A 12,185-nucleotide genomic window follows, 5' to 3' on the forward strand; every position below is an offset into this window, starting at 1 on the left:
TGCTAAGCTCACTATATGAGCACAGAGACATTTATTATCTATTTTCTGAAGTCTCTGTCTAAGGAGTCTTCTTTAATTATGTACAGTATGTCGTGAACAAGTCTTTTGCAGTTTTGCTGCCAATTGTTCTTTATAGTTTTTGAGACCACCGCGTCTGCACTCTGCAGTCAACCTGGAACGAAGGACAAAGAAAGTGCAACTTTCCTCTGTACTTTAGCACTGTGAAGAGTCTGGACATGAATGAACAAATAGTTTATTTTGGTGATTTACAATAACATGGTTAAATACTTCAGTTTAGTTTACATAAACAGAGGTGACAACGGAAAGTTGTAGTCTGAGGCTTATTATGCCTACCCTAACTTAGTCACAGACCAAACAAAACAGAGAAAAAAAGAAAACAAATCATTCAAAACTAAACAATACAGAAAGAAATATGCAATCGTACATACCCATATCATTTATATATATATATATACATATTTTGAATCTCATTTTCATATTGCATTTATTATTGATCAACAATAAATGCATGTTTATTTTTAGTATTTAAGCTAATAACTAGTATTATTATTTATCACCACTTGTATCATCATATTGATAATGATATGCTATCCAAAGTCACTCAAAAGACACTTCCTTCGCCTAAATTCTGTACGATAAAAATGTCTACTGTGCTGCCGTGACCCGCACAATCCGCACATGCTTTACAACTAACTCCATGCGGTAGTGCAGGGACGAAAGGTTTTCATAATCCTCATGGGGGCCCTGGCCCCCCCGGCCCCCACAGACTCTACGTCACTGCGGTAGTGTGCTTGCGTGCCGTGCCCACTGCCCGTCCTGCGTAACATGAGGTCAGGGTGCCCTATAAAAGATAATTGTGCCAGGGGCCTCCTTGAGTCTTAAACCATTTTGGGGGCGGGAACCCCCTTTTGGTGTTTTAAACATTATGTTATCATTTAGCTATTGAAAAATAGCAGATCTGCATAGTGCGCCACCGAGTGACGGTCCGTGGCCCAATACAGATAATTCCGGGGGTCCTTGACATGAAAAAGGTTGAGCTCCACTGACATAGAAATATGGGTTTTTAAGAAAAATCGTAGCATTTAAGAATCCTTTTGTTTTAATCGACCTCAGTCCAAAATGGGTTAATGGGGTCCCTGCTGGGCTGCCTCTGTGGTGTACAGTCAAACCGTCTGGGGGTCCAACCAACTCAGAACTGACTCATTGACGATAAACTGTAATTACACTTTTGGCTCTATGAATTGACCTTGCGGTGCGAGTCACTCTTTTCCCGTCATCATAAAAGCAGAGGAGCTCCATTGCTCTGGATTGCGCCGTGCTATACAGTCAAGTCAAGTGTTGCCATGTCTGCTTTATTATAAACGACTTTGGGATTGTTTTCCCTCGCGGGTTTCTTGGGCTTGTTTCTGAAGTGTATAGTTGCGTATGTGGGCTTGCTTCAGTTTAGCCACTTTAAACCATATATGCAGCGGCAGCTTGAAAATAGCAGATCTACCAGCTCACAACTCATCACGACATGTTTGTTGTATTGTGTCAAAAAATGGTGCATTTGTGAAACATTTTAGAACACAAATCTGTTATTTAGGGAGGAGGGGGGGGGGGGGGTAGACACACTGTACATATTAGTTTGGGAGTCCTTGACATGGAAATGTTTGAGAACCACTGGTTTAAACAACCGTAGACGATAAGTGTATTTTCATATAGACCTGGTTGCTTGTTTGTTTGCAAAGCTCTGGCCACACTGGTTTACAGTATGAGTTCAGTCACTTCCTTTGTGCCAACAGCCAACACACACTCGCATCGACCACAAAAATGTTTCATAAAGTGCAAATGTCCTTTTAATGCTTCCTTGGTTTCTGTTTTCAGGGAACTATAAGTGTAATTATAGTTTGAGTCGTTCGCTATAACGCAGAAAAAGAACACAGCAGTCGACAGCCACCAACATGATGCTTTAGTGTTCAATACTTTTTTTCTTTTCTTTTTCTTTTCCTTTTTTTCTTTATACATTTTATACATACAAGAAAGAATACTGTACAAACATTCGAAATGTTCAGTACTTTTACTTCTGCTCCACTACATCTCAAGAGGCAAATATTGCATATTTACTCCACTATAATTATTTGAAAACTTTAGTTACTTTGTAGATCTTTTACTATTACAAAACGTCATCATTACGCAAATGAGCACTTTTACTTTTGGTACATTAAATATTTTTTTATACCAACACTTTAGTACTTTTACTAAAGTCAATTCTGAATACGGAACTCTCACTTAGTAACATAATAGACTATATTGGGCCCTATCTTAGTAACATAATAGACTATATTGGGCCCTATCTTAGTAACATAATAGACTATATAGGGCCCTATCTTAGTAACATAATAGACTATATTGGGCCCTATCTTAGTAACATAATAGACTATATAGGGCCCTATCTTAGTAACATAATAGACTATATAGGGCCCTATCTTAGTAACATAATAGACTATATAGGGCCCTATCTTAGTAACATAATAGACTATATATAGGTCCCTATCTTAGTAACATAATAGACTATATTGGGCCCTATCTTAGTAACATAATAGACTATATATAGGTCCCTATCTTAGTAACATAATAGACTATATATAGGGCCCTATCTTAGTAACATAATAGACTATATAGGGCCCTATCTTAGTAACATAATAGACTATATAGGGCCCTATCTTAGTAACATAATAGACTATATAGGGCCCTATCTTAGTAACATAATAGACTATATATAGGGCCCTATCTTAGTAACATAATAGACTATATATAGGTCCCTATCTTAGTAACATAATAGACTATATTGGGCCCTATCTTAGTAACATAATAGACTATATAGGGCCCTATCTTAGTAACATAATAGACTATATAGGGCCCTATCTTAGTAACATAATAGACTATATAGGGCCCTATCTTAGTAACATAATAGACTATATATAGGGCCCTATCTTAGTAACATAATAGACTATATAGGGCCCTATCTTAGTAACATAATAGACTATATAGGGCCCAATCTTAGTAACATAATAGACTATATATAGGGCCCTATCTTAGTAACATAATAGACTATATAGGGCCCTATCTTAGTAACATAATAGACTATATAGGGCCCTATCTTAGTAACATAATAGACTATATATAGGGCCCTATCTTAGTAACATAATAGACTATATATAGGGCCCTATCTTAGTAACATAATAGACTATATAGGGCCCTATCTTAGTAACATAATAGACTATATTGGGCCCTATCTTAGTAACATAATAGACTATATAGGGCCCTATCTTAGTAACATAATAGACTATATAGGGCCCTATCTTAGTAACATAATAGACTATATAGGGCCCTATCTTAGTAACATAATAGACTATATATAGGGCCCTATCTTAGTAACATAATAGACTATATAGGGCCCTATCTTAGTAACATAATAGACTATATTGGCCCTATCTTAGTAACATAATAGACTATATAGGGCCCTATCTTAGTAACATAATAGACTATATAGGGCCCTATCTTAGTAACATAATAGACTATATAGGGCCCTATCTTAGTAACATAATAGACTATATAGGGCCCTATCTTAGTAACATAATAGACTATATTGGGCCCTATCTTAGTAACATAATAGACTATATATAGGGCCCTATCTTAGTAACATAATAGACTATATATAGGGCCCTATCTTAGTAACATAATAGACTATATTGGGCCCTATCTTAGTAACATAATAGACTATATAGGGCCCTATCTTAGTAACATAATAGACTATATATAGGGCCCTATCTTAGTAACATAATAGACTATATAGGGCCCTATCTTAGTAACATAATAGACTATATATAGGGCCCTATCTTAGTAACATAATAGACTATATTGGGCCCTATCTTAGTAACATAATAGACTATATAGGGCCCTATCTTAGTAACATAATAGACTATATATAGGGCCCTATCTTAGTAACATAATAGACTATATTGGGCCCTATCTTAGTAACATAATAGACTATATAGGGCCCTATCTTAGTAACATAATAGACTATATATAGGGCCCTATCTTAGTAACATAATAGACTATATTGGGCCCTATCTTAGTAACATAATAGACTATATAGGGCCCTATCTTAGTAACATAATAGACTATATATAGGGCCCTATCTTAGTAACATAATAGACTATATTGGGCCCTATCTTAGTAACATAATAGACTATATAGGGCCCTATCTTAGTAACATAATATACTATATATAGGGCCCTATCTTAGTAACATAATAGACTATATATAGGGCCCTATCTTAGTAACATAATAGACTATATAGGGCCCTATCTTAGTAACATAATAGACTATATATAGGGCCCTATCTTAGTAACATAATAGACTATATAGGGCCCTATCTTAGTAACATAATAGACTATATAGGGCCCTATCTTAGTAACATAATAGACTATATATAGGGCCCTATCTTAGTAACATAATAGACTATATATAGGACCCTATCTTAGTAACATAATAGACTATATAGGGCCCTATCTTAGTAACATAATAGACTATATAGGGCCCTATCTTAGTAACATAATAGACTATATATAGGACCCTATCTTAGTAACATAATAGACTATATTGGGCCCTATCTTAGTAACATAATAGACTATATATAGGACCCTATCTTAGTAACATAATAGACTATATAGGGCCCTATCTTAGTAACATAATAGACTATATTGGGCCCTATCTTAGTAACATAATAGACTATATATAGGGCCCTATCTTAGTAACATAATAGACTATATATAGGGCCCTATCTTAGTAACATAATAGACTATATTGGGCCCTATCTTAGTAACATAATAGACTATATAGGGCCCTATCTTAGTAACATAATAGACTATATATAGGGCCCTAGCTTAGTAACATAATAGACTATATAGGGCCCTATCTTAGTAACATAATAGACTATATAGGGCCCTATCTTAGTAACATAATAGACTATATAGGGCCCTATCTTAGTAACATAATAGACTATATAGGGCCCTATCTTAGTAACATAATAGACTATATATAGGGCCCTATCTTAGTAACATAATAGACTATATAGGGCCCTATCTTAGTAACATAATAGACTATATAGGGCCCTATCTTAGTAACATAATAGACTATATAGGACCCTATCTTAGTAACATAATAGACTATATATAGGGCCCTATCTTAGTAAAATAATAGACTATATAGGGCCCTATCTTAGTAACATAATAGACTATATATAGGGCCCTATCTTAGTAACATAATAGACTATATAGGGCCCTATCTTAGTAACATAATAGACTATATAGGGCCCTATCTTAGTAACATAATAGACTATATAGGGCCCTATCTTGAACTCTCACTTAGTAACATAATAGACTATATAGGGCCCTATCTTAGTAACATAATAGACTATATAGGGCCCTATCTTGCACCACTATCCCTAAACTTATTTGCCATTTTTTACTATTTTGAAAATCATTTTAAAATGGTTCAACTAGCCGATCTGCATCTACACGTTGTGAGCTTGTAGATCAGCTATTTGAAACTATTTTAAAAGGTTTTTCTAAGGGGTGGCGCAAGATATATAGCCCAAGTCTACATTGTGGTGTTGATACTTTTAACATCCCTTTAACACCGGGACTGCGTTGGCTATTAAAAGATAGAATATAAGCTCACAGTGCTGCACAAAGCTTGTACATCTGATATTTCCGAACAAACCTTTAATAATTTAGATTTTCTTTTTTAACACAAATCTCAGAAGGTATTTGTAGAATCAAGTACTCCATCCACCACTGGGTATATAGATCTCTAGGCGTCATATGGTTGCATGGGTTCTTCACACAGCTGCGCGGTGTCAGGATTCCCTACAGCAGTTTATTTGGGAATTGGATCCTGTGTGCCAAAGCGTTTATCTCCCCCACTCCCTTCCATATAGTGCTCATATCATCTGTGCTTAACCCATTTTGACCTGGGAACGATTTTAACAAATGTCTTCTAAATCTTGACAGTTTTCTGAAACCCCCCCCCATGTTTCTATGTCATTTCTGCTCAACCTTTTTCATGTCAAGGACCCACAAAAATGATATGATTTTGGCCACCGACCCCCATCTGAAAATATGTTGTTCCAGGGACCAGCAGAAGCAAAGGTTTGAGTTAAAAACTCGCTCTGAAAGAATATATGTTCAATGGTTTCAGGCACATTTTCACGATTTTTTTCTAAAATAGCAGAACTGCAAGTTCATAGTGCGGCACTCGGTGCCGCGCTATGAGCTTGTAGATCTGCTATGTTTCAATAGTAATGCTTAAAACATCAAAATGGGTTCCCGCCCAGTATGGGCTAAACCCCACTGCCTTCCATTGATGTCTTTGTTGTCGCAACAGGAACCTCTTATCTCCATATTCAAAATTTGTAGTGTTTTTTTTATTTATTTAAAAATACAACGCCCTGCTTGATCAACACTACTACAGCGTCACACAGAAGCGTCACATGCAGCAGATCTACAAGCGACGACGCGCTTCGAGCCTTGTCCACCTGCTGCTTTTGCTGATTTTGAATTTGAAATCCTGAACAGTATGACAGTTTTGGGACATGTGAGGTTTCCACACCCAACCCAGTGCGATATATATGCTCTCTCTCTCTCTGCGTTGCACATTCCTACCGAAAGCAATTCCTTGCATACGGAGCCTGTTTAATGACTGGGCCCGGAGGAATCTCAATGGGTTGGTGATGTTTAACCACATGATCCCTGGCATTCCTGTTCTGGAGCTGGCATTTGGCTAAAAAGAAAAGGAAAAAAAAAGGCGACCTACAAGCTCACAAAGCGCTGTGAGCTACAATAGATCATGTATTCTTCGTCAAACAGACTTGGTGTAGAGGGGTGAAAAGGAGAGGAGCTATTAAGCATAGGTTCTTTAGCTTTTAAGTGGTTAAGATATCTGTCGGGTGAAACTCAAATCTGTTACTTTTCAGAAAATAAAAATAAAATTAATTGCTGTCTTTGTGTGACCCGATCAAGTCACACGTTTACACAAAAAGTTAAAATATGGAGATAAAAGGTTTCTGCCCGACATTATAATATATAATGTCACACCCAGGGCAGGAATACATGGAGGCCATGAAGGCCAAGCTCGTGGGTCCCTCGGTTTGGTCCTATAATATCCTTCAACTCAATACAGACTACAGAATAATGTGCCACTCATTTAGGTCTAAAAACGCCTTGCTGTTACTGTACATAACTACCCCAAAAGGGGTTCCCTTCCAGTAGGGTTAACCCATTCTGGACGGGGACCCCTTTTGGTGTTTTAAACATTATGTTATAATTTAGCTATTGAAAAGTAGCAGATCTACGAGCTCATCCTGAATGGCTTATAAGGCTTATAAGGCCTTAAAAGGACACGGCTTATAAGGCCTTATAAGGACACAGTGGCACGGTGCCCACTGGCCAACAAAAGACAGCAGTATATCAGCATTATATGAATCCTTAAAAGCTCCTTTTAGTCCACAAGCCCGTCTTCAAAGGAGTCAAGTGACTCTCATTAGTCCAGGCCTGAGAGCGTATGAACTGTAGAGTTTTGTACAATTATTGGTATAATTTGTACTCAACCTACATTATAGTTATTAATATAACATCACTTTTATGTGACGGTAGATTTTTCTGTCCTGGCATTTGGTCTTAATGCCTTCAAAGTTTGCCCCTAAATGGACTCATATCTTATATCATACTGTACCTGTCTATCATACCAGGTTTATCAGGTTTTATTTCAACTTTATTTCAAGCTTATCTATCATTTTTAATAATTACAGTATTACCACTTTTCTTTAATCGTTATTATCTTCTTCGTTATGTCGCATTGTTATGTCTCCACGGAACATTTCCACCGACATGTCGCTGCTTGTACTCTGTATGCATGACAAATACGTTCTAACTGATTTTAACCCATTTTTTAACCCATGTTATGCTTTAGCTATTGAAAAATAGCAGATCTACAAGCTCGGGTGGCGCGCTACGAGCTTTGTAGATCTGCTATTTTGACACGACTGACATAGAAACACAGCTTTTTCAGAAAAGCGTCAGGATTTAGAAGACATTTTTAGAATCTGATCTCAGGTCAGAATGGGCTAATGACCAATGGACGATGTCAATATGACTTTTTTTTTTTTTTCTCCTTCTATTTGGGCCGCTTTCTATACGAGTTGGCATCGCGCTAAAAATAGCCCTGCAGGGGGCGCTCCTGCTGCTTCATGCAGGGGATGCATGTGAAAGGCATGTGGTGGATGGAATCCCGGGCATGTGGAGAGTGGCAGCGATCAGCTGCGGTCTGCCCCATGGTGGTGCCACCATGCCACCACGCCCAGTGGAATCCCAACGTTTTCGTGGATCAGGCCCACCCAGCTGTCCCATCTGGGTGGGCCTGCATCATGGGTGGACACCCGTCCCCCCGCTCTGCTCTGGCCCCCCGGGACCGCTGGCCTATAGCATGGCCACTACTGGCCTTCTGAAAGAATATTATATATTCAAAGATTTGTGCCGCATTTTCACCATTTTTCAAAAAAAAATAGCAGACCTACAAGCGAGCGGCGCGCTATATGAGCTTGTAGATCTGCTGTTTTTCGATAGCTAAAGTATTGCATAATGCTTAGTTAAAACACCAAAAGGGGTTCCCGCCCCGAGAATGGGTTATACTGCGTTGTATAGGCTCGAATCCCGTTCCTGACCACCTTTGCTTCATCTCTCTCTCTCTCTCTCTCTCTCTCTCTCTCTCTCTCTCTCTCTCTCTCTCTCTCTCTCTCACGCTGTTTCCTGTCTGTCGCCACACAAATGTTATCAATAACGGCATGAAAGCACCCCCAAAGAATTGTCCTTTTGATATACTGTACTACTACTATAGCCACTATTCATAGCCATTCATCCATATACCAGACCAGAGCTTTATTACTGAATCCGTCTTTAGGAAAATAATCATTGTTTGGAAAAAGCTAGATTCTGTACACTGTTTCCTCATGAAAGGGTAAGACTTATTACCGGCGGCGGTGGATCAGCGGTAGAGTGGCCGGATGCTCGAACCCTATGGGCTCCCCCCAGAGTTAGTGTCCAAGTGTCCTTGAGCAAGACACTGAACCCCTAATAATTGCTCCTGAATTATGCTGGTTGTTGCCTTGCATGGTTTCTGCCGCCATCTGTGTATGAATGTGTGTGTGAATGTAATGTAGAATCTATGTAAATAAAGCGCCTTGGATAAAGGCGCTATATATAAATGCACCATTTACTGTTTATGTATGGCTATTGCGTGTTGCGTTCATGTGATCAATATAGAGTACGCTACATTATTATAAATGAATACCAGGACACAATGGAGGTGCATCTGTGCCCAGTGACATTAAAGTATAAGCAATAATATGACATATAATAAATAATAAAAGATGAATCCCCACACCCAACATATTTGTCGGGGGAAAATACTGGCACGATCAAAATATGAGCGTAAGTCGCTTATTGAATCCGGTATACCCATTGAGAGACCGGACTGGGTAGAGATGTGTGAGATGCTATAAATGACCTGCCGTTGACTTCTCTCTCCCAGGTTGCAAAGTGTGTGTCTGTGCGCGTGCACGCCGAGCTGGAGGCCGTGCAGAAGAAGACATCCAAGCTGGAGGAGGAGAACGAAGCTCTGAGGGAGAAGATGGAGGAGCTGGCCGTGTCCAAGATGGTCCTACAGGCCGAGATGGACAAAAGCAGAGAGGTGAAGGCCTTAAGGCTCATAATACATACTCCAGTTTAAAGGGTTGGAAAACCACAGCGTTACGTCAGTCGCGCTGATGACCAGCTATATCACAGACCCACCTCTCTGTGTTTTTACTATCACCCCCCCGTTCACTGATTGGTCTAGAAGTTGGGTAAACCACACAGGTAGGCGGGGTCAATCCTTAAGGACATCACCGCGAGTATGATGGCCTCAACTCTTATCGTTTTAGGTGATAGCTTATCACCTAAAACGGCGATAACCTATCACCAAAAAGGCGAGTATGTATGAGCCTTTAGGGGTCGATTCAAAATCGATTCATAATAAATAGAAAAAAATGTTATTTTTTCTGGTTACAGTTACAGGAGTTTTCACTACATGGTGTCTGTGCTATGAAATGTAAGCTCACCCTAATCACAGTAAACATCATGTCTTCAGTCATTTTCAAGTCACTTCAGTTCAAGACTGGAGTATAGATTGTGATGAAATCCTATGTGTTGAATCGAGAATCATTTTGAATAGAAAATGCTTTTGAATCTGGAAAAAAAAATAGCTTTTGAATAAATAAATAAAAACGTCGATTTCGAATCGAATCGTGACCCCAAGAATGGAATGGAATGGTGGGACAGCCAAAGATTCACAGCCCTAGTAGGCCTATAGCATTTTAGTGTACTGTAACTCCCTAAAACCATTATGTCTTGACAGAGGCAAGCAGAGGTTCCCGGTTTGATCCCGGCCTCCCCCAGCGTTAGTGTTGAAGTGTCTTTGAGCAAGAAGAAACCCCCGAATCCCTACTTTGCTCTGCCATCGGTGTATGAATGTGTGAGTGAACGGGTGAACGTAATGCACAATCTATGCGCAGCGCCTTGGATAAAGGCCCTATAGATAAATGCACCCTTGACGTTGACACCTGAGTGTCTACCCCTTCTTTTCTCCCAATGTAGTCCTTATGTCAGTTCATTCCTCCCTCTGCTTATCACTGCTGTTGTATTCCTGAGAGGATGTGCATAGACAAAAATCACCCTCCCCACCCAGCTTCCCTTTCCCTGAACATGACCAAAGCGTTTGGCCAGACCGGATATGTATACCGTGGTGAATTAATCCATTCTGGGCGGGAACCCCTTTTGGTGTTTTAACATTATGCTACACTTTAGCAAATATAAAAAATAACAGCTCTACAAGCTCATAGCGCGGCACTCGGCAGGTCTGCTATTTGTTTTTAAAATCGTGAAAATGCGGTGCAAATCTTTGAATATATATATATTCTTTCACAGCCAACATTTTTCACAACTCAAATCTTTGCTTCTGGGGGTGTCCCTGGAACGACATATTTTCAGATGGGGGGGTCGGTGGCCAGTTGACGTGAAATATTGAGAACCACTGATATGGAAACATGAGGTTTCTCAGAAAACTGTCATGATTTAGAAGACTTTTTTTTTTCTTTTCTCGACGTTGGGCCTAAACGGGGTAAAACCTCTCCACGGTACTTTACCCCGGGCATGTTGCAGGGCAGGAATCTCAGGGAGACCACAAACAAAGGGCCATGTGGCCGTCGTTGCCCCTCCGTTTGGCCTTGTGCCCCTCAAAAGAATGGCATGCCCCCCCCCCCCATGCAGCCATGCAGCTGCCCCACCGCATGCGCCACCCAGCTGTCCCCCACCATGTCCCTGTCACTCCCATGTTACCTGACACATGATGACCCTGCTCTACTGCCTGCCACCATATATATACCAGCCACCATGGGCCTGCAGCTGACCGCTGCACTAGTGTGTGTGTGGGGGGGGGGGGGGTGTGAACTCTGAAGGCACAGCTGGCATTCTCCACAGGACAGAGAGAATGAAACGAGAGAGAGAGATACATACTGTAGACTAGAGTGTGTGTGTGTGTGTGTGTGTGTGTGTGTGTGTGTGTGTGTGTGTGTGTGTGTGTGTGTGTGTGTGTGCGTGCGCGCGCGGTTACAAAAATAGATTCCCCCTTTTTGTTGTTGTCGCAACCAGGCTAAATGTGGATCAGCATGTATTGTGGTGTTCAGAATGACACACTGACCTACATCCATCACTGAATTCATTAGTGAATTTAACCTACAGGCTACATCCATCACTGAATTCATGAGTGATTTAACCTACAGGCTACATCCATCACTGAATTAATGAGTGAATTAACCTACAGGCTACATCCATCACTGAATTCATGAGTGAATTAACCTACAGGCTACATCCATCACTGAATTCATGAGTGAATTAACCTACAGGCTACATCCATCACTGAATTCATGAGTGATTTAACCTACAGGCTGCAACCATCACTGAGTGAATGACTATATTAATAATTGATTGATTATCAAATGCCGCCAGTTTGAAACTAATTGCATT

At 39.8% G+C, this 12,185-nt stretch overlaps 1 protein-coding gene across 1 annotated transcript in view; it reads left to right on the top strand.

The window, feature by feature from the left end:
* Window positions 1-12,185, top strand: part of LOC308315165 (uncharacterized protein) — a gene marked incomplete at its 5' end in the record, with an annotated part of 30,730 nt that overhangs the window by 5,324 nt on the left and 13,221 nt on the right. Inside the window, one exon of the mRNA XM_080763005.1 lies at window positions 9,655-9,813. Coding sequence (XP_080619131.1) covers window positions 9,655-9,813 — 159 coding nt within the window. The remainder of the gene's footprint in view (window positions 1-9,654; window positions 9,814-12,185) is intronic.

Source organism: Protomyctophum bolini (genome assembly GCF_963924005.1).
Source record: "Protomyctophum bolini genome assembly, chromosome: 5".
Taxonomy (NCBI): Eukaryota; Metazoa; Chordata; class Actinopteri; order Myctophiformes; family Myctophidae; genus Protomyctophum; species Protomyctophum bolini.